This window comes from Fukomys damarensis, unplaced genomic scaffold, assembly GCF_012274545.1.
Source record: "Fukomys damarensis isolate Sample0158 unplaced genomic scaffold, DMR_v1.0_HiC HiC_scaffold_20, whole genome shotgun sequence".
Taxonomy (NCBI): domain Eukaryota; kingdom Metazoa; phylum Chordata; class Mammalia; order Rodentia; family Bathyergidae; genus Fukomys; species Fukomys damarensis.
In genome coordinates this window covers 38081367-38105147 of record NW_022900932.1, presented here as the reverse complement: position 1 = coordinate 38105147, position 23781 = coordinate 38081367, and the positions used below count along the sequence as shown (strand labels likewise).

The following is a 23781-nucleotide window of genomic DNA, read 5'->3' as shown; positions in this document are numbered from 1 at the left end:
AAAAAAAAAAAAAAAAAAAAAAATGAAGCAGCCTGGAACACTAACCCCAAATCCTGAAAAGATGTTCCTGTCTCCACAAACACAAATTAAGTCCGGAGAGAGTGAGCAATCCTAGAGAGAAATGCCATTGACTGACCACACTCAACAAGAATGGTGGGGTGGGACTCAGCATTCATACAGCAAAAGGTAGAAGCAGAAACAAAATAGGCCCAGTTGTGATTCACTATCCCCTGCCCATATCTGGTGAAGTCCAATACAATAGGCTCTGGAAAGAAATCACTAACCCAAACACATGGAGGAAGTTTCAGACTCATTTCTCTTTGTTGTTTTGTTTGTTTGTTTGTTTTGTTTGGGGGGGCTGGTTTTGTTCCTTCTTTCCTTTTTTTTAAGTTCTTCCTATTTTTCTTTTTTTTTTGTTTGCCTTTTTCTGTTAAATTTACCTGATTCTATTAACTTTCTTTTACTATTTAATTAGATTTTTCTTTCATACCAGGTTGCCCTTATTTGCTCCTGGCTCTCATAGCTCTTTTTTATTTTTCTCTATCTCTTTGAGTTTATTGGTACATTTTAGGTATACAGTACAGTTAAATTCATCATTTGGATCTTGTACCTTTACATGACAGGTCTTGGCTCTCATTTTATCCCATTGTCCCTGCCCTCCCTTCTCCCCCTCCTCCCCTCCCCATTTACAAACATTTTATTTCATTTTTTTCATTTTCTCACATTTTTTCCTTTCCCTTATTACCTTTCCCCTACCTTTCCCACTTTCCCTACACCTTTAGCCCTTTTCTTCCTATTTCACATTGTCAATTATCTCATTAGGATCTTATGTACTGTTATAGTTTATTCACACCAGAGAAACTATTCAGTATTTACATATGTGTGACTTATTTATTTCACTTAGGAGTATACCCTCAATATGTATCCATCTTCCTATGAATGAATCTTATTTCTCATTCTTTGTAGCTGAGTAGTATTCCATTTTACAGAAAAACCACATCTTCTTTATCCAGTCTCCAACTGATAGGCAAATGGGCTGATTCTAAGTTTTAGCTATTACAAACTATGCTGCTATAAACATAGGTGCTCATATATTACTATGATATGATTCTTTTAATTCTTTTGGAAAGATACCCAGCAGAGGGCTGACTGGGTCAAATGGAACCTCTAAGTCCCAGCTCTTTGAGGTATCTCCATATTGATTTCCATAGTGGTTGCACCAGTCTGCACTCCCACCAACAATGGAGAAGGGTTCCTTTCTCCCCACAACCCCGACAACATTTGTTATTGTGTGATTCCTTGATAGCAGCCATTCTTTATGGGGTGAGGTGGAATCTCAGTGTTGTTTTCATCTGCATCTCTCAAATGACCAGTGATGTGAAACATTTTTTTGATATATTTACTTGCTGCTTTTACTTCTTTGTTTGAGAAATGTCTGTTCATTTCAGACTCCCATTTTTTAATTGGGTCTTTATATTTGGGGGCCTGCTTGTTTAGAGTTCTTCATATTTTCTAGATAAGAGCCTTTTGTCTGAGAAGCAGCTGGTGAAAATTTTTTCCCACATTGTAGGTTGTCTTTAGTTCTGTTGATGGTTCCTTTTGCTGTGCAGAAGCTTTTAAATAAGATTAGATCCCAGTTGTTGATTCTTTCTGCTAGTTCTCATGCTACTGACGATCTGTTTATGACGTCTCTTCCTATGCCAATGTCTTCAAGAGTTCTGCTTATCTTTCAGCAAGTTTGGTGTTTCTATTTTAATATTTAGATCTTTAATCCACTTGGATTTTAATTTAGTGCCTGATGAGAGATAGGATCTTGTTTTAATCTTTGGCAGGTGAGATCCAGTTTTTCCAATACCATTTATTAAAGAGGCTATCTTTCCTCCAGTGGGGATGGTCAGCTCCTTTGTCAAGATGAGGTATCTGAGTGCATCAGGAGTTGTTTTTGTGTCTTCCAATCTATTCCACTGATCTTCAGGTCTGTTTCTTTGCCAGTACCATACTGTTTTTATCACAGTTGTTTTGTAGTATAGTGTCAAAGTGGGAATTGTCATACATGCTGCCATGTCTCTATTGCTTAGGATGGCTTTTGCTATTCTAGGTCTCCTATGGTTCCAAATGAATTTTTGGATTCTTTCTTCTAGTTCTGTGAAATATAGTGTTGGAATTTCAATTGGCATTGCATTGAATCTGTATAGCAGTTTTGATAGTATGGCCACTTTCACTATGTTGATTCTTCCTACCCAGGAGCAGGGGATATCTTTCCATTTTCTTATATCCTCTTCAATCTCTTTTTTTCAGAGTGCTGTAGTTTTCAGTGTAGAGGTCTTTTGCTTCTTTTGTTAGACTGATTCCTATTGTGAAAGGGATTGTTTCCCTAATTTATCTCTCACTGAGTTTGTTATTTGTTTATAAGAAGGCTATTGATTTTTGAGTGTTGAACTTGCATCCAGGTACTCTGCTAAAAGTTGCAATTAAGTCTAGAAGTTTTTTGGTGGAATTTTTTGGGTCTTCAATGTAAAGTATCAAATCATCAGCAAATAATGACAGTTTAACTTCTTCCTTTCCTATCTTTATTGCTTTAATTTATTTATCTTGTCTAATTGCTATGGCTAATGTATCCAGAACTATATTGAAGAGGAGTGGTGATAGTGGGCATACTTGTCTTGTTCCTGGTTTTAACATGAAGGTTTTCAGTTTTTGGCCATTTACTATGATGTTGACTGTTGGTTTTTCATAGATAGCCTTTATTAAGTTGAGATATAGACCATGGAATAGATCATCTTTATCTCAGCTTGATGAAGGCCATCTGTTAAACTGCAACAGCCAACATCATAGTAAATGGTCAAAAACTGAAAATTTCACACTAAAATGAGGAATAGCAGAAGGATGTCCACTATCACCACTTCTGTTCAATGTAGTTTCAGAAACAGTAACCACAGTAATTAGACAAGAGAAAGAATTGAAAGCAATAAAACAGGAAAAGAAGAAGTTAAAGTGTCATCATTTGCAGATGGTGTGATACTCTATATAGAAGACCAAAAAAAACTCAGCTGAAAGACTTCTAGACTTAATTGACAGATTCAGTAGGGTAGGTTGATATAAGGTCAATATTAAAACATCAATAGCTTTCTTGTAATAAATAACAGACTCACTAAGAGAAAAAAGAGGGAAACAATCCTTTTCACATTAGCATACCTCCCCCAAAATCGAAATTAATCTAAGGAAGAAAGTAAAAGACCTCTACACTGAGAACTATAGCACTCTGAAAAAAGAGATCAACCTGATATTTAAAAAAATATGGAAAGACATCTCCTGTTTCTGGGTAGGAAGAACCCATCTAGTGAAATTGGCCATACTTCAAAATTGCTATGCAGATTCAATGCAATCCTGATTGCAATCCCAACAGTATATTTCACTGAACTAGAGAAAAAAAACCAAAAACTCATTTGGAACCAGAAGAGACCAAGAATAGCAAAAGTAATTCTAGGCAACAGAGTTATGGCAGGGGTATCGCAATCCCCAACTTGAAACTGTACTACAAAGGCACTGTGATAAAAGCAGCATGGTACTGGCAAAGAAACAGACCTGAGGATCAATAGAATAGATTAGAAGATGCAGAAACAACTCCAGACATATTCAGCTACCTCATCTTTGACAAAGGAGCCAATCATCATCACTGAACGAAAAATAGCCTCTTTAATAAATGGTGCTGGAAAACTGAACTTCACCTTGCCAAAGACTAAAACTGGATCTCTATCTTTCACCATCCACTAAACTAAAATCTAAGTGGATTGAAGATCTAAATATTAAAACAGCTTGCTGGAAGATAAGTTAGGCAGAACTCTTGAAGACGTTGGCATAGGAAAAGACTTTATGAACAAATCCTCGATAGCACGGGAACTAGCACAAATAATCAACAACTGGGATTTCATTTTCCTAAAAAGCTCCTGCACTTCAAGAGGATCCACCAACAGAGCAAAGAGACAACCTACAATGAGGGGAAAAAATTTACCAGCTGCTTCTCAGACAAAGGTCTATTCTCTAGAATACATAAAAAACTAAAAAGGTCAGAACCCCAAATATAAAGACTCAATTCCAAAATGGGTATCTCAAATTCACTCACATTCCTCAGACAGAGAAGTAAAAGCAGCAAATAAACATATGAAAAAATGTTCAACATCACTGGTCATTTGAGAGATGCTGATGAAAGTAGTGCTGAGATTCCACCCCACCCACAAAAGAATGGCTTCTGTCATGAAATCAATCAATAACAAACGCTGGCAAGATTGTGGGGAGAAAAGAATCCCTCTGCATTTTTGGTGGAAGTGCAAACTGGGGCAAACACTGTGGAGATCAATACCTAAAAAAACTAGGATTAGAAGTCCCACTGGATCCAGCTATGCTCCTGCTCGGTATCATCCTACAAGTACGAAAAGAATCATACCATAGCGATATATTTGCACCCATGTTTATTGCAGCACAAGTTGCAATAAGTGAAACCTGGAAACAGCCCAATTGCCCATCAACTCAAGACTGGATAAAGAAGATTTTTTTATATCAAATAGAGTATTACTCAGCCAAAAAGAACAAGAAATTAGAGACATTTATAGCTATGTGGATACACGCTGACCCCTACTCTTAAGTGAAATAGATAGCATTCACATGTGTAAATACTGAATAGTTTCTCTGGTGTGAATAACTAAAAATGTAAATAAGAATCAAAATGTATAATTCTTACTGTGAAATAAGAAGAAAAATTCTGAAGGAGTAGGGAAAATGGGAGGGGTAGGGGAACAGAAAAAACAAAAATGAGAAAATATGTAAAAACATGGAAACAAAGTCTTTGTAAATAGGGAAGGGCAGAGGTGGTGAAGGGAGGGCAGGGAAATGGGGAAAAATAGGAACCAAAATACATCATGTAAGGATATAAGATGCTAGTGATGAATGTAACTGTATTGCGTACCTAAAATGTATCAATAAACTTAATGGAAAAAAAGAATTATAGGAATGAAGGAAAAATTAGAAGACAGCTCAGAAGGTAGAAAAAAATGTATTCATGGAAATCATAGGAGGAATTTTCCAAATCTAGGGAAAGGATGCAATATTCCAGTTCAAGAGGCACATAGAACTTCAAATTGCCATGACCAGAAAAGAACCTGTCTACCAAACACCATAAAAATATTCCAGAAATGTAACAAAAGGAAAGAGCACTAAAAGCAGTTCAAAAAATGGTGAGCAACCTATAAAGGCAAGCCTATCAGAATAAGTGTGAATTTCTCAGCCCAGATTTTAAAGGCCAGGAGAGCTTGGGGTGAAATTTCTCAAGCCCTAAGAAAACAATTGTCAACTCAGACTTATATTTAGTACAATTAGCCTTCAAAATTGACAAAGTAAAGACTTTCATTAAAAAAAAATACTAAAGAAGTACATGACTACTAAGCCAGCATTGCAGAGAATACTCTAAACAGAGCCAGAGAAGCCGCCGGCACAAAAGACCCCAAAGCTAAAGGAAAAAGGGAAAAGTCGTTAAAGAAAATAAAAAATTAAATCAATCAGCACTGGAAAAATAATGCAACAAATGATTCAATAAATACTTTATAATAATAATTCTCAATGTAAATAGTTTCAACTTCACAATCATAAGATACACACTGGCAGATTTTACCTAAAAACAAAAAGCAATTGTATGTTGCTTACACGATACATATCTCATCCAAAAAGAAGTTCATAGACTGAAAGGGGAAAAATAGAAAACAATAATCCAATCATCCAGAGCCCCAAAACAAACAGGAGTAGCTACCTTATTTTCCAAGACAGAAAGCATCAAGTCAAAACTGATCAAAAGAAACAAAAATGGTCATTACATACTAATAATGAGAACAATTCAACATGAAGAGACAATTATAAATATCTGTGGCCCAAAGGTTGGCACATTCAATTTTATTTAAAAAAAGGTACTAGACATAAAAGGACAGATAAACAACAACACATAGTTGCAGACTTCAATATCCTACAATTAGACAGGTCAACCTGACAAAAAAAATCAACAAGGAAATATCAGCATAGAACCACATCATTGAATAAGTGGACTTAACAGGTATCTACAGGGTTTCCTCCAACAACAGAATACACATTATTTTCATAGTACATGAACTTTTTCCAAAATAGGCCTTATTGTATACCTAAAATGTATCAATAAACTTCATAAAAAAGAAATGAGATGATTTCTTGCATACTATCAGATCATAACAGAGTGAAGCTAAAAATCTACAGCCAATGAAGCAACAAAACTATGCTAATGCATGTTGATTAAATAATAAAATTCAAAAAATACATTATTGAAGTAGTGGATCACAGAGGAAATCAGGGAAGAAATTTAAAAAGCTCCTAGAATCAAAACAATAGAATCACAATATATCAAAATCTGTGGGACACAATAAATACAGTACTTATAGGGAAGTTTACAGCTGTGAATGCACACTTTAAAAGAATAGAGTGAACCCAAATATGCAGATTACTAATGCATCTCAAGGTTTTAGAAAAAACAAGAACAATCTAAATCTGAAAATAATAAAACAAAGGTTATAAAGATCAGAGCAGAAATTAATGAAATTAAAACTGAAAAACAATCCAAAAATCAATGAGTTGAAGAGTATTTCTTGGAAAGGATGATCTGAGGATGAGAAGAGGCAGGAGGGAGGAGTAATCATGGACCATTCTTCAGGATAGGATCATATGATAGGTCACAAAAACAATCTCAATGAGTTTTTAAAAACTGAAATTATATTGATCATATTTTCTGACCGCAATGCAAAAACCTCTACAAATCAGTGATAAAAAATATTTTGGAAACTAAATTAATTAGTGGAAATAAAGAAATAATCAATGAACCAGAGAATCAATTAAGAAGGAAATTTAAACATTTTGTGAAAGAGGACATGGAAACACAACAAATCAAAACTCATAGGATATAGCAAAAGCAGTAAATAAGTTTAGATCAATTACTGCCCACATCAAAAGAGTAGGACCATCTCAGAAACAATCTGTTGTTGCACCACAAGAAATTAGAAATATAAGAAAAACTAAATTAAAACTTAATGGAAGGAAAGAAATAATAAAAATCAGAGCAGAAATAAGTGAAATAGAGACTTTAACAATATACAAAAATATCAATTAAATAATGAGGCAAATTTTCAAAAAGATAAAATTGACAAAAAGTCTCAACTAAGGTCAGAGACAAAAGAGACAACCATGAAGTATAAGGATTGTTAGAGAGTGTTATAAACAACTATATGCCAATAAATTTGATAACTTGGAAGAAGTGGACAAATTTCTGGACACATCCATTTTACTAGTTTTGAATGTTAAAAATATAGAAACATGGACATACCAATAACAAGTAACAAGAATGAATCACTAATATAAAGACACCATCAGTGAAAATCCCAGGGCCAGATAGCATCATTGCTGAATTCTGTCAAGTACTTAAATAAGCAACACCAATTATTGTTCAAATTTTTTAAATATAAAGAGCATTCTTCCAAACTCATTCTATGAGGCCAAAATTACCTTGATACCCAAACCAGACAAGAACACAACAAAACCAGAGAGCTACAAGCTAATTAGTATCCCTAATAAGCAAATGAAAGAATACTTAGGAAAACACTAGCAAACAAAATAGTCCAACACTTTAGAAAGATTATTCCCAATGATCAAGTGGAATTCATCCTAGGAATGTAAAGATGGTTCAACATTTGCATATGAATAACTGTGATACACACATCAACAGAATAAACAACAAAACTCACATGATCACATCTATAGATACAGAAAAAGTATTTGGTAAAACCAAACATATTCTTGGATGAAAACTCTTAGTAAATTACATATAGAAGAAAACATAACATAAAAATGATCACATTAAGCAAGTCCACTACTAACATGGGTAAAACTGAAAGCTAAGACCTCAGATAAGACAAGGATTGTAACTCTCACTATGTTTATTCAATGCAGTAGGGGAAGTCTGAACCAGAGCAATAGCACAAGACAAAGTGATAACAGGAAATTCAACTTTTATTGTTTTTCAAATTTTTGTTATGTTTTGTTTTGTTTGTAACAGGGATTGAACTCAGGATCTTGTGCTTGCAAGGCAGATGGCAGAGGGAACCACAGAGGTAAGTCCCCGGCCCCCAGGGAATTCAACTTTTAAAGGTGAAATTCAAATTGTCACTGTTTCTAGATGATGTGATCTTATATAGAGAGAACTGCAATGATTCCCCCACAAAAACTATTGGGAACAATAATTTGACAAAGTTCTAGGAAGGATACAAAACCAACATGCAAATATCAGTAATGTTTTTGTGGACCAGTAGTGAATTATCTGAAAAAGAAATAAAAAAGCAATCCCATTTAGAATATCTATAAACAGCTGGGGATTTAGCTCAATGCTTCTTACTGCCTGCCTTGCAAGTTCAAGGGCCTGAGTTCAATCCCCAGTACAAAAACAAAACAAAAACAATATCTATAAACAGTAAACTACTTTAGAATAAATTTAGTGAAAGAGGTGAGAAGAATCTCTATAATGAAAACTATAAATCCCAGAAAGCAAAAGAGGACACACACACACACACACACACACACACACACACACACACACACACACACACACACACACACACACACACACACACACACACACACACACACACACACAAACATTTCATGTTCACAGATTAGAAGACTCAACATTGTTAAAAAGTCTGTACTACCCACAGTGATCTTTCAATGCCATCTCTATAAAATATCAATGACACTCTTCATAAACCTAAAAATTACTAACTTTCATAAAGAACCACAACAAAGAAAATAACCAAAGCTATCTTGAGCCAAAAGAACAAACCCAGAAGACTGTGCTTCTGACTCTGAAATACTACAAAACTGTAGTAAGTAGCTTCTGTATAGCAAATGAAATAATCAACAGAATGAAAAGACCTATAGGATGGGAGAAAATGTGTGCTAACTATATATATGACCAACACATGCATTTGCTCAACAACACTAATCATCAGAAAAATGCAACTCAAAACCACAATGAGCCATCACTTCATTCCAGTTAAGGTAGATATCTATTATCAAAAGAATAAGATGAAAAGTACTGGTAAGGACATAGGGAGAAGGGAAACCTTACATTCTGCTAGCAACATAGATTAGTGATTTAGCCACTATGGAAAACAGAATGGAAGGGTCCTTCAAACAAACAAACAAACAAACACGTTAGCTCTCATTTGTCATTGAGGAGTGGCACAGGAAACTTTTAGACATAGGCAGAGACACGAATGGTGTCGGAATGAGCTCCCTGAACCTTTAGAATAACATGGTACATTATCAGTAAGCCTGTGTGGATAGCTGGAGCGCCCGTCATCATGTTCTCAGATGCTTTCCACACTGTCATTTGTCTTCTCTTGAAATGGATAGAAATAGAGATATTCATAGTTACTTCATATTTAAGCATGAGGAAGTCACTTACCTTGATGACTTCCCTGGGAAGATTTGTAAGTTTTTTCAAAGGATTTTGAGTGTATTTCACAGTGACAACTGGTGCCAGTGCAAAAAATATCTGGATCCTTTTTGCCAGTTCTGGATTTGTAGAAAATGCCATGAAAGCTGAAAGCCAGGAAGATAGTAGTTGACAGATTTAAAGTATTATTTTTTCATTTTATGTGATAGTAAAGTCAGCCACATTAAAACATAAAGCAAAATAAACAATTTAGAGTAATTACCATTTGTGGGGAAGGATTTCTATATATCCCAAGGATGAAATTAGCTAATTCAGATTAAAGCATGTTTACTGTCATTGGGGAGAGCTTGTCTACTTATATGGAAAGCATTGAATAGAGGGTCCATGCATCCCCTGTGAAACATGTCTGACTAATCTCTAAGGTCACAGTTTGACCATAGTCTGATGTCAGACAAAACAGGGCTAGAACTTTGGCTGCCCACTCATTGGTTATGTGAAGTTAACTTCTTGGCATGTATCTCAGTGTTCTCAGTTTGTGAACGAGGGTAGTAAGATTTTTAGAGGATGATTCATGTTTGCACGTGCACACGCACACACACACACACACACACACACACACACACATTGATGGCCATGGTCTCATGATCATAGATCATGATGGTCTCAGAAAAGCCAAGAACAGCGAGAGAACTGAAATGCCTCAAGGTACTGCCAACATGCTCTACTCACATCTGGCCTACCCAAGTGTAGACCAAAAGTAGTAAACAAGTCACACTGATTGTAGCACAAAAACAGAGTTTTACAATTTTCTGCTTTATTTTTGGTGTCTTTCTCTGACTGTGAGATCCCCAAGGGAAGTACAGACATCATATTTATCTCTGCCAACCCATCATGGAACCCAGTGTCTCACAATGCCTGTGGAGTGCACAAATAAATAAATTAATATTCTCTCCTTCAGGCTCATCTAACAATTTCCTATTATCATCTTTGTTTTTTTCACTCTTCAGGAACCACACAGAGAAAATGTTCTTTTAATGTTTTTTTTCACAGAAAGAATTGACCCCTTTCACAGAGATGGAAGAACTGCCAGTCGGTAACGTCTGCCCCAAACATACCTATGGTGGTCCCCTGGGAGTAGCCCACATAGCAGAGTTGCTCTTGTCCAGTTTTCTCTATGATTAAATCAATAGTGGCTGGAAGGTCATATTTAGCCATCTCATCCAAACTGTCAAGGAAAAGAAACAACAATAATCAGAAAAGACACCTCATGTCTGGCCTGAAATACATTCATTCAATAGATAAATACATAAATATTTTGCTTTGGTTAATATGAGAATAGTCTTAGTATGTGATATTATGCATCTGAGCAACTTTTAAGGTTGTCACTTTGATAGAAAGAAACAACATTTTTACGAAACTAGAATCAGAAAAATACAAGTTATAAAGCCCTACTGATACTTTTCTTGTAAGCCTCCTAATAGTTCATTTAATCCTATAGCAATGCATCAAACTCTTGTGAAAGAAATTGTTTGGAATGCTTACTCAAAACACAGATTTTCAGATTTCAGCCCAGACTGAACTGAATCAGTATTTTCAGGGAAAATTTTTGATAATCTATAAATTGATCAATGGGCTCGGGTGCTTAGGATTCAGTGCAGAGTTCAGGCAACACTCACGGAACTATCTTGTCCTTTGCAATACTGCCATGACCTAATGACCCTGGGGTGTGGAATTAAGAAATACCAGTGCTTACCAGGAAGAAGATAGGAAGGAGATTAAGGATCAAGAAGCTCTGCTGATTTCTAAAGCATGGTTCATAGCCACTATGCAAGTCTTATGGGTTTTTCCTATGACCAAGTAGGTCATGTTTCTGAAGCAAACAGCTTCAGGCTCCTCTGTGGGAACACTCATCTCTTTAGCCATTCTGTGATCAGGACACACCCATCCCAAGAAGGAAATGAAGGTTTGAAAACAAACAACAAGGCAATAATGAGGCTTCTTCTTTGGAGCTCAAATAGAGGAAAAAAAAGTGAGTATTCACATATATAAATAAGCAGAGTACACACTTAATGTATTAGCAGGATTTTCTTTACCCAAAGGCCCAGAATTCTGATGATCTGGGTGACAATTTCAGGTGTTTTCTGGACCAGGTGTTTCCTCGGCTGTTTCCCAACCATACATCATAACAATTATCTGCCAGAAGGAAAGCCAAGCTGTTGTCGGGTGGATTGCAAATCCAGTCACTGGCAGATGCTATTAAGCCATGCTGCAAATATACAACAGGCTTTGGAGCTGCAAAACAAACAACAAGAATTTCGTGTCTGAGCTTTCTCAGAGTCTACATTAAAATCCTCTTATTAAATACATTTATTTTATTGGTACATTTTAGATATGCTGGCATTCATCATTGGGAATTTGTGCCTTTACATGATAACATCTTGCTTCTTAATTTCTCCCCGTTCCCCTTCTCTCCCTTCAACCGCTCCCTATTTGGAAAGACTTTGTTTCCATTGTTTTTCCTTTTCTCATATTTATTCCATTCCCTTCTTTCCTTTACACACCCCTCCCACTTCCCCTTCCCCTTTGGACACTTTCTTCCTATTTTACATCATCTATCATACATTTTGATCTTTATTTATACTTTCCGCTTCTCACACCAGAGAAACTATTCAGTATTTACACATGTGTGTCCTATTTATTTCACTTGTGTTTGGCCTCAATGGGCACCCATTTAGCTATAAATGTCTCTACTTATTCTTTATGGTTGAGTACGACTCCATTTCATAAACAAAACAAAAAAACCACCACATTTTCTTTATCTAGTCTCCAGCTGATGGGCAATTTGGCTGTTTCCAAGTTTTAGCTATTACAAACGGTGCTGCTATGAACATGGGTGTGTATATATCACTATGGTATGATTATTTTAATTCTTTTGGGAAGATACCCAGCAGAGGGATGGCTGGGTCAAATGGAACCTCTAACAGTAATTTTTTGAGGTATCTCAAAACTGACTTTTTAAAAAACTGATTTGCTAGAATATAGAAGAGAGGTTAAGAAATAAATTTTGTTGCCAGGAAAACCTGGGATATAGTATTTTCTGAACTACTTACTTGGACAAGTAATCTATCTTCTTTATGTCTTCTGTTTCTCATTTATAAAACTGAGATTATGCAGAATGTATTATGTAAGCACTGGTGTCAGAGTGCCTTTGCTCAAAATCCATTTTGCCATATATCAGCCCCACTGTGGTGTAATTTCTCCAAACATTAATAACAAATGCTATCTCTTGGACTAATCAAAAGAATTCAATGATAATTAAATATATAATACGAAAGACCTAGCATAATAAATAATAGTGTTATTACTATAATACATATTAATAGCACTTTATTTCTGACAAAACATCTAAGAACTTTAAGTTTTCTCAAAATATTAAGAACGATAATGGTAAAATTGCCATTTGTTGAATATTTACTGAATGCTAGGTACTATGATAGGGTGATAGACATTGCTTCATTTTATTTGAACTGGTACAAAGGAATTGGTACAGGGTTGCAAGTAGAGTTTCATAAAAATGAAATTGTTTATTCAATCTAAATGTCCTATTCCCAATGTAGAATTAGAATATTTCAACTAAGAAAGTACAGTAAGGAAGTGGGTATTATGTGGTATCAAAAAGAGCGAAAAAAAGAAAAAATGATTGGGTTTTTCCTCTCTTTTTTAAATAGTTTCTGGTGCTGGGTTGATACCTCAAGACCTATCGTCAGGTCACTTTAGGGCTGGACTATTAGTCTGAGACTGAGTCGGCTGACGAGAATCTCAGAGACTTTAGCTTTTTAGAAGCAAGGAACTGAGAGTCTAGGTGGATTTATCCCTGTTTTGGAAAGAAGAGAAAAAAAAGAGGCATCACTAACTCTGCCAAAGTAAAGTACGCCGAGTAGCTATCTCTCTGGTCTGAGGCCTCAGGGGGTCTTCTCAGGATAGAACTTTATATCTGGTGCATTTTGGCAACTATGTGGCAGAAATGATAAATGAAAAGTTCAGGGAAATTTAAAATAGTCTCATGAATGTTTACAAAAGTAAAGGAGTTATTTTGGCAAATGGTTGGCTCTATAAAGTTAGGAGCACCGTTACATTTCCTTCTTTTAATAGAATCTGGATTTTTCTTTAACTCCTGCTCCCGAGAGGTTTTATACTGCAATATGAATAACAGGATCTAAGAAATAAGAGAAAAAAGCAAATTGCTTCGGCCACATGGATCACTCTTTTCTCCCCACACAAAGCAACCTGCAATATAGGAATCTAGAAACGATTCTTTAATGAAGTTTAAACAGAGAGCTAATCGGGACATATTTACTTTAAAAAATAAAATTGGTGGGTGGAGAAGTGACTACAAATGAATTAGTATGAATTAGAAGGTATTGTAATAGTTGAAGAAACTTGGTCCAAACATGTATTTGAGCTTTAATGATGAGAGAAATTTTCAGATTAGAGAAAAATTTAGAAGGCAGAACTGAGAGATCTTGGTGACGGGCTGCATACAGGGAAGTGAAAATGATGGTATTATCAAGAATAACTCCTTGCCTTCTGGTTTTCAGAGTGTGCAATGGTATCAGTAGAGTAAAATGCATTTTCTTTTGTTTTTTTATTGGGAATGAGACAGGGAGAGGTAAAACAAAGTGTATATGAAAATAATTAAAACATCAAAGAGTTGTGCAAATTAAATAGAGGTAGGGGTTGGATCATCTTCTAATGAAAGGAACTTCAATTTATTTCAGAAAAAAATTGTCCTGCTGCTACCAGCCCTTCCGGGCATTTGTGCCTGAGTTATTTTTGTCATTTTATAGCAAAATAAATCATACCTGTTTTCTCTGGGCATCTTCTTCCATAAGGAATCCTGTACGTTCCAAGGATATAACCATCCTTTGTCACAATATCATATTTTTCATAAGGATAACCCCAATAGGAAATAATCTGGCTCTAAAACAGGGAAAAATACTTTTACGATATAATCTCACTTCATATACATGCATTACAATATAGTACTTTATTTACATTATAACCGCCTGTTCTCTCCTGTACTTTGATTTATGAATTAGGACAGCACATACTTGCAAAAATCAGGAAAACTAAGGAGGATTCCTAGAAAAGGTGGCATGCAATGCCATGGGAAAGGCAAGGTGGGCTAACTCAACCACTCAGTTTCTACAATGCAGTTTCCTCAGGAAAATCTCTGGTTATGCCTGTTGGTCTAATTTTTTTAATTCACATCGATTCATTTTTAAGATGTGTTGACAAAATTTATATGGTTATGTAATGAGGGAGCCACAGGAGATTGTGCAGTATCTTGTGGCTGATAAGTGAACTATTACCCACCTAGTCCTGAAGGGAAATGGAAGGGAGGAGCTGTCAGAATCCAGACAAAGAAAGTCAAGCAAAGAAGGTCAGATTAAAAGATAACTTGTCATAATTTAACTTCACAGAGGCCGGGACAACAAAAAAATCTGACCTCATCCTCCTCTTTCTTTCGAGCTCATGCTCAAGGTTTTCATTGGCTAAACTAATCTGGATGCCAAAGGTTAAGGGAACTTGTTGACCTGTTCTTAAAAGTCAACCTCTTGGCAAAGAGACATAAAAGAATAGAGAATGAAGTAATGGGTCAGTAAATGATGCCCTGTCTTTAACTAAGCAAGGAAGAGGGAAAATGGTATCTGTTTGTTGACTTCTAAATAGAGGTTGTATACCCTGTCTCATTAATCCTTACAAAAGGGCCCTTAAGATAGATTTGTACCTATTTTATACTTGAGAAAACTGTTCAGGAAGATTAGTAATTTGTCCAAGGAAGAGCTAAAGACATGATTAATGACAAAGAAAGTCAAGCTCCAAGATTTATGTCTTTATCACAAGATTATGCACTTGCCCACATCAAGGAGACAGATGCATGCATGATTTATGGGATTGTATAGAGCAGTAGTTAAAAGCCCAGACTGGAGAAACAGACTGTAAGCCATTGAATTCCTGCTATTCCTCTTATTAGCAATATCACTGTGGGAGAGTTACTTAACCTTTTGGTGTTCATTTTACTATTGGAGATAACAGTACCTACTCTCAGGTTTGTTGTTAGGATTACACATAATCTAGGAAGAAAAATGTCTGGAACAAAAAAAATTTCCTATAAATGTTTGTTATTATCACTATAGAATTAGGATGAAAAGTCAAAAAACACTCAGACTAGAGGAAAGGAATGTGCACGAATAGAGAAAGAAGAGGGGAATTTGGATTTCAGGACACATTTATAAGCAATTTGGCAGCATGGAAGGAGGTCAAGGCTTCTTGTTGGATAGTGTAGAGGAGTAACAAGAAAAGACACTAATGAAAAAGAAAAATTTGACAGTTTTAGTCTTAAAATTCAAACACAAGCTTGGGTGTTGGGGAAAACAGCAACAGTGTACTGTGTGCCTAGGAATATGGAGGATACCATGGAAGGAAGTGTAGGGTGGACAGTTGTCATTTTCTTTTCTTTTCCCAGCACAATCCATTCCATTTCTTGTATGGATTTTTAGATATGTTGAGCTGGAAGAGACAGTTTAGCTCAGTGATAGGGTGCTTACCTATATGAGGGAGGCCCTGGCTTTGATCCCCAAGTGTGTGTGGGGGGATTTTTATTAAGCCACAGAAACCAGCTATTAACCAACGCTGCATACCTCACAAAATCAAAAACACTGCTGTACCAAAAGCCTCAAGAGTAACTCAAGGATGCTCTACAGGAATCAGAAATCATCAGTATAGACTTGTTGTCCTTCTTCCGTTCAGGAAGCCCCCACTAGATTGCAGCTCAAACTACGAGGAGATAGAATTTGCCTGCTCTTTCTTGGATCAGATCTTTCATTTCTCGAATGTCAGCCATGTCACACAACAGGGAGGAGCACAGACTTAGTTACTGGTAGAGTTGTTGAAAATTAGGGATATCCAGTGTATCTTATATCACGAGTACTTAATAATGCCTTATTATAGTGTTTTTTCTCTCAATTCATAACTTACAATGTTCATATTAGCTTCAGGATTTGTGTTACTTCTTTTCTCGTCATAACCACATATAGGTCCAAGAAGAAGTACCCAGCACACTGCTGCTAAAAGCTGCCACATTTGGCGTTGGCCTGGGAAAGGAAATGTTAATGTATTTTTCATAAAAGAGAAACTTCGCAAGATGTAATTTGGTGTAATCTTTTTATAACACTACTGTGGGAGAAAGCAAAACATGCTTCTAGGTTGTGCTTTAACAAGTAACATACTGAACTACTCAGGACTCACATCATGAAAAAATCTGAAAATTATGACTTATTTATTGAGGAAAGAAGAAACAAAGGGAGGGGGAAGGACAATCAAGTCTTCAGCAGACAGCTGGACAAATGAAAGTGGTAGATAATTCATAGAAAAAGAAGTATAATGGCCTATAATCAAAGAACATTTACTATCTCCAGCACCAGCTAGGTTTTTTTGCGTTTATGTTGGTAGGAATTAAACCCAGAGAGTTACAGATGCTACACAAGAGCTCTACCACTGAGCTACACCCTTGCTTGGCAGATAAGTTTTCTGATTTTTTTTCCTGAAGGTAAGAGAAAACATTGGTGAAACGTGTTTATGGAAAGAAATGTATGAACATGTTTTGCAAAATTTAAAATAATTTTTATCTTTCATTCTGTAATTTTTTCCCAGAAATTCATCTAAAAGAAAAATTATATATATATATAAACATGGTATATAAAATTATTTTTATATCTTAATGCAGTAAAATGTAGCCAAGTAAAGGTTGATGTAATAAATTATGGGTGAAAAAGAATGGAATTATTCAGTTATCAAATGTTATGTGTGATATTTGCAATATCATAGTGCAAAATATTGAGAGAAATTAAAATGTAAATTATGCATTTATTTTGCATTCAGTAATGAAACAAACTACAGACTAAACAGCAATTTTAATTGTAGTTATACCTAGACAGTACTGATTTGGATGGTTATCTTATTTTTAAAGTATTTTCCATACTTCTATAATTTTCCATATTCAGTATTACCTCATCATCTGAAAGAAGTTATTATTAACAGAAAAATTTTAAATTTATAAAAATTATTGGAGTAAAATTGTACATTTCCCATTTGCCTTTTAAACTATGGACATTTAAAAGCAAATGTGAACAAATAACCCAACCATTTTGTGAAAATAATAAAGGGGGTTGTTTTGCAGGAGTACTTCCATTTACTAATGTCTGCATAAGATGCAAACCTTCAAATAATGTAAAAAATGTATTCGTTACTGCCAGTCTGTTCTGGTTTGTACCCGGTATGAGAGATGGGAAACATACTGTAGGAGATGGAAGAATTTTCACAAAATGCTTTCCCTGTTCTAAGTTTCATGAACTTCTCCTGGATTTTGTTCTCTATTAGATTATGTTTGTGATATATTAATATAATTAATAACGCATGAATTATATGTTAAATATATAATTTTATAGTAATATATGGACGTACAAATTAATATAGCTGAATTCTGGTTCATCATATGACAGGGTTATAACATCACCATTAGCAATATTTTTTGTTACAATTAGGACTGTGTATTGAACACGTATTATGTGCCCGAGTAATGTGTCAGACATACATTGTCTGATTTTATTTTCAAAGTAACCCAAATGAACAAAAATATTATTTTTAGTTTATTTCACATGAAACTGGGTGCTACAGAGGTCAAGTAATTTTCCAAGGTCCCTAGATGGTCATGAAGTCTTAGTCTGACCTTATGTTGCCTAACTCTAAGGAAATCCTTCTAAGCATTATATCTTAACTACTCTGTTCATTTTGAATAGCTTTACTAGGGCATCCTGGCTACCATGTCTAAGTGTTTTTCTCAGTGTTTCCAGTAGACCACAAGTAATGTAATAATCATAATTATCACCATAATCATCATAACAATGAAGATTCCTAGACTCTATAGTCAAACTGAATGAAAATCTATTATGGGATTGGTTGGGGGAGCTGACTTAGTTATCTGCTTTTTAAACCATCTTGAAAAGTAGTTCATACACATTCCAAAGTTTGTAAAACAGCTAGACTGACTGTACTCCTAAGAAAAACTGTTTTATATTCATTTCTCTCTCCGAGACCTACCATGGAGGTTTTTTATAAGTGTTTGTCAAAAGATGGATGCATGAGGAAGAAATGATTACATCATTAAATCTTAATAACTAGTCCAGAGTGACTCCTAATTTGTGTCTTATCTTTCTAACTTGATGTTGGTCCATACTACTTCATCTCTTTCTCTTTGACCATAAGTTTTAAGAGTTGATTATGTTTTTAATTCAGGACTGCATCATACAGCCAGGTAATAGGGAAATTTTAAAAAATCGATCTTTTCTTTCAAGGGCTTGACAAATTAGGTGCTCTAGTTTCTGCTGAGTAATGAACATTTTGAGACTAAGAAATGTAATCAATTAGCAGGTGAACCTAGGTTACCTGAGGTAGAGCAGATCCAACTCTCTTTTGAAATGGTCATGCTGGAGAGTTTGTGAAGGCTTGTACTGGTAAGGGGAAGAGGACTAGCTACATGGCTAACACAATATGCTGCTTAGAAGAATGGAGCCTCAAAGAGTAGCACAAGAAGGTACTAGTCGTGACATGTTGCCTTTTGCAGCTGTGACAGCAAGCCCACCAGCTACCTTCACTTTAGTCTTCTGTGAATTGGATTTGCATACAGAAGGGCAACACAACCAGGCAAAAGGAGTCTCTACATGTCTTATTTCGTAAGGAATGGAAAGTGCACTACAAACAGATTCATTTCAGACACCTTTCACCAGGATATGCTTGGCTACTTTGGCCTATCTAGGCCTCATTCTAGTAACTATGATTGTTGGGTGGGTCTGCCTGGTTGAGGTCCCCCCCATAATGACACTTCAAGAGTCCTCATTCTTTGAGCAGTTCTATGATAGCTTCCCGATGAATACTACGTGCTCATGTGTCTCATATTGACTGGATGTTGCTTTACACGACAGTGAATAGAGACATTAAACTAAGAAGAAAACAGTTATGATTTTCAGGACATTTTCAGCTTTTAAAGGTGAAAACTTTGACCTCTGGTACCCAGACCAAGTCAATATGGATTATTATATATATAAAAATCTATAGTGAGTTACAGTGATTTATTACTCTAAATCAGTGTTTCATACTGCCATATAAAACATGACTCTCATGGATAAAAAGGGCCTCGTGTAATTATATGTTAAACTACATATATAAATATATGTTTCATATATGACTTGATTGGATAGTTTTATAAAAACACTACATATGACTTACTTGGAGAATTTTAATTTACAACTTGCTAGTTAAGGCTCAGGACAGTCTTGTAACCAAGATACTGTTTAACTTTGTTTAATCTACTTTTCTAAAGTCCTAATTGCTCATATTTTATTGTGTGAATAATACCAAATTAAACATTCTCTAACTTGATTCTGCTGAGGAATACAGTGAAGAAATGCTTCTTTGATAATTGTTTCTTTTTCTACTCACTATAGTCTCGAACACACAAATCTGTGTCATAGAGGAAAGGCCAAAGAGATGCAAATAGAGAAAAATCAGACCTTTGTCTTTCAAGACTTTCTTCAGGCAGATATCTCCATGACTGAAGACACCTGTTGCAGTCTTATGTAAATTTGTTTGGAAAAAAGGATACCATTAGGAATACAACCACTTTTAAGACTCTACCATTGCTCAAATATCTTCCTTCTCTATTACTAGTTGTTTGTTTTCACTTACCTACTGCAGCCACTGGGAACTGTGAAACTTTCAAAAGACTACAGCCTTACTGCATTTTTCAGTTCGAATTGAATTTAAATGTTTTACATCAAATGTGTGTGGATTATATTTTGCACTGACAGATATGCATTGTTGGTAGAATCAAGGATACCATTTTCTCAACAAAAAGTGTTAAGAAATACAAGAAACTTTCATTCCATGTTTCTCATTGTCCTATAATAAGAATTGTCAGATTCATCAGACATTCGCCAGATCTTATGTCCAGCAGCAACATTCTTGATTAATTCACACCTTCAATCTCAAGTATGTTCTTGAATGGAGGTGAGCACTGGTCAGAATACACAGGTACAAAGACCATCCAGGGAGCTCCATCATGAGTTTCTATTGAAATGACATAAAGGCCAACATCTATATATGGCTCTCTGATGAATTTGTTTGTTCAACAGTGAATAAAGCTAATGGTGACTACTGTCTTAAAAGTGTTGAGTAAAAAGCCTGGCTCTGTTCTTAAGAGGCTATGGAAACCATAAGAATGTAGCTCTATGATGTTCAACTGCAGGGGGCAGCAATGGCCACCAGCCACAGTTCTGCTTACAAAGCCATCACTGTGTTCCACTGAAGCCACAAACTGTAGACTTATTACATGTTGGGACACAGTTGTTTCTATTAGCTGTATTGCTCTGCTCATCCACTTAATAACCCTGGAACTTAGTTCCATATCCGTATCATTAGGATAATAACAACACTTACCTTTAGGGTCAGCTTAATATGGTAAAAAATTATATCATAAACAGGATGACCAGTAGTATCTGAAAAACATCTAATAATTCTTGTCTCTCAACAAACGATAGCTATTATGACAACATATCTTCTATTATTCAGTGATTCTTTCACATGTGTTTTTCTTGGCTCTATCATCTTAAATATTTTGTGTGTTTTGCATCATTCTTATCTTTTGATGTCTCTAGCCTTCCTCCTCCAGGATATTGCACAATTCTTTCAACTGAATTATGAAAAATGATAGCATACTCTATACTAATACTTCTTCTCAAAGAGGATTATGAAAGAGCAGTTAAGAACTTGTTTTTGTTTTACCTCTATACTTCCTATTTCTTATTACTTCATTTTTGGCTGAGTAGAGTGACCTGCCTATTTAATCTGTAATTTTTATGCCATGGGATGAGACTCTACATGTTTATTCATTGTAATTATCATTTTCCACTTCTCAAAAATGCCAGTATAGAATTCAGGAAAGGTCTATTACACTCATTTTTTTTCTTACTGTCTCTTACTCTCTCCTATAGAGTTACTCTCAAAACATTAACTGACATTAGAAAATTCTTCAAAATATCAACAGACAGAAACTTTGGGCACACTGTGATTCATAAGAAGATGATTAAAAGAGAGGTGCAAATTTGTCTTAGTAGATTTGAGTATAAAATTCTTATTAGTAGCAAAATTGAAATGAATTAGAGTCCATAAATATGAAAGCATCTTTTGTTATGTAGGTTACCTGGCAAACAAATAAAAGTCATTTTAAAAAGTCAGTGTGAATATATACAATAAAATGCAAGTAAAATGTATGACATTTTCACAGCCCAAGGAAGTTGTAAAAATTGCTACAAAATTATATACATAAACACTTCTATGTAATATTGGTAGGAGATATACAATCGTATCTTCTTTCTTATCAATGGTATTTTTTATTTCATCTTGCTTGATTGGTGGGCTCAAAAACTTCGTGCATAGGAAAAGTTTATGGAAGGAAGAAAACAATTACTGCAAACAATACTAGACATTGAGGAAAGTTTAAATGATAAAAGTATAATGAATCAATATTGGATATATTATTGTAACCACACTAAGCAACAAAATGAAAAAAGAGAAACTGAGAAAAATTAGGAAAAGATAAGCACAAAGGAAGAGAAAAAAGAAAGGAGGAAAGAAGACAAAAGAATGTGAAAGAAAGAGAAGGGAGCAAGAGAAAGGAGTAAAAGCAAGAAGGGAAGGAAGGAAGGAGGGAAGGGAAGAAGAGAGAGAGGGAAGGATGGATTGTACATTAAATAACAAAGGTCTACATAATCTGGGTGCTGATTTTTCAGTTCCTGGCTTAATTAGGTATGTTTAATTCCCAATTTTCAGATAGTGATAAAACGATGACACAAAAAGTACTTGAACTATGTATTTCTCTATATTTCCCAGTCAAATGTTAGCAGAAAGCTTATGACCATTATTCACGCACCTTATTTTCATTCTGCAGATCTAATTACATTATTATTTTCCCAGCTAGGTACGTAGGGTTAGTGAAAGCTCTAGATGAAGAGTGAAGACACTTTTCCCATTGGGATAACACACAGGGTTCAAATACAAGCCCTGCGCAACCTGCCTCATAAGGCTGTCTCAAAGAGCTAATATAAAATGACAGTATAAGTTGAGAAGAATTTTAAAATCCAGGAATGGAAGACAGGTATATCTTGTTAGGAAAAACCAAGAGCAAATAAGTGCCTTTGCCGTTTTTCTAAATGCATTCCAGTACAATTAAAACCAACTTTTCCTTTCATGTTCTTTGAATGAAAATCTCCGAAAAGTGGTAGAGGGACATCCGAATGAATGTACTATTCATAACCACGTTCGCAGTAGAGGTTCTGAGTGCCTGTAGAGCTTCTCTTGTATTCTTATCTGAGGAAACAGACAAGTCCAACAATCACAGGGATTTTCTTCTAGCCACCCACCCTCTTCTGTACTCTTTATGTTTGACTCCCAGAGCTGGTCACATCCACAGGTCTCCACTCCCATTCTAGCTTATCCTAAAGCATTCTGTATTCTGTCCACCCCTTCCTCTCTGGCACTGAGGCCCGGCTCTGCTTTCTGGCTGCCATGAACTAAGCAGCTTTGCATTACCACCTCCTTCCACCAAGCTGTTTCTGTTTTGGGTTGAATCCCCTGAGAATGTGAGCCAAATTAAACTCCTCTTCCTTGATGTTGTGGGTGTTGGGTATCGTGTCTCAGCGATGAGAAAGCTGACTGATGCACTCCTTCTCAAAACTTTGTTCAAAATGTATTTTTTTAACTTTTAAAAAAGGTTTTCAATTATCACTGCTGTATCTCCAATCTAGTATCTTCATCTTTACTATCTATATCACTATACTGGGCTCTTGGCTAAATCTTTCCTCCTTTATATTAAATATTTATATATGTTTCTACCAGATTAATTTTTATAAAATTATTTTATCATGTTAAATATTCAAGAAATCATAATGAAAACGTCCACTTCCAACTATGATGACACCGCTCATACGACACTAGCTCTCTCACTGATAAAAGATACACTTAATTGTTTTCAGGTATCCGACACCAAGGTACAATATTGCAACTGTGAGGTATTTCCATTATTAAAATAAAGGTGTGATTCCATAAATACATTTGATCGTCCTAAAAGAAGGCAGAAAATGAGTAAT

At 35.4% G+C, this 23781-nt stretch overlaps 1 protein-coding gene across 2 annotated transcripts in view; it reads right to left on the bottom strand.

Moving 5' to 3' along the window:
- Lipk (lipase family member K) overlaps positions 1-16663 on the bottom strand; it is a 34822-nt gene extending 18159 nt beyond the window's left edge. Inside the window, exons 1-5 of one of the 2 annotated variants that reach the window (XM_010605003.1) lie at positions 16559-16663; positions 14380-14497; positions 11611-11809; positions 10633-10742; positions 9527-9663 (exon numbers count right to left, since the gene is read on the bottom strand). In XM_010605003.1, the coding sequence (XP_010603305.1) occupies positions 9527-9663; positions 10633-10742; positions 11611-11809; positions 14380-14497; positions 16559-16663 (669 nt within the window). The remainder of the gene's footprint in view (positions 1-9526; positions 9664-10632; positions 10743-11610; positions 11810-14379; positions 14498-16558) is intronic. The other variant, XM_033766517.1, reaches the window with a different exon arrangement.
- Positions 16664-23781: the final 7118 nt, after the last annotated feature.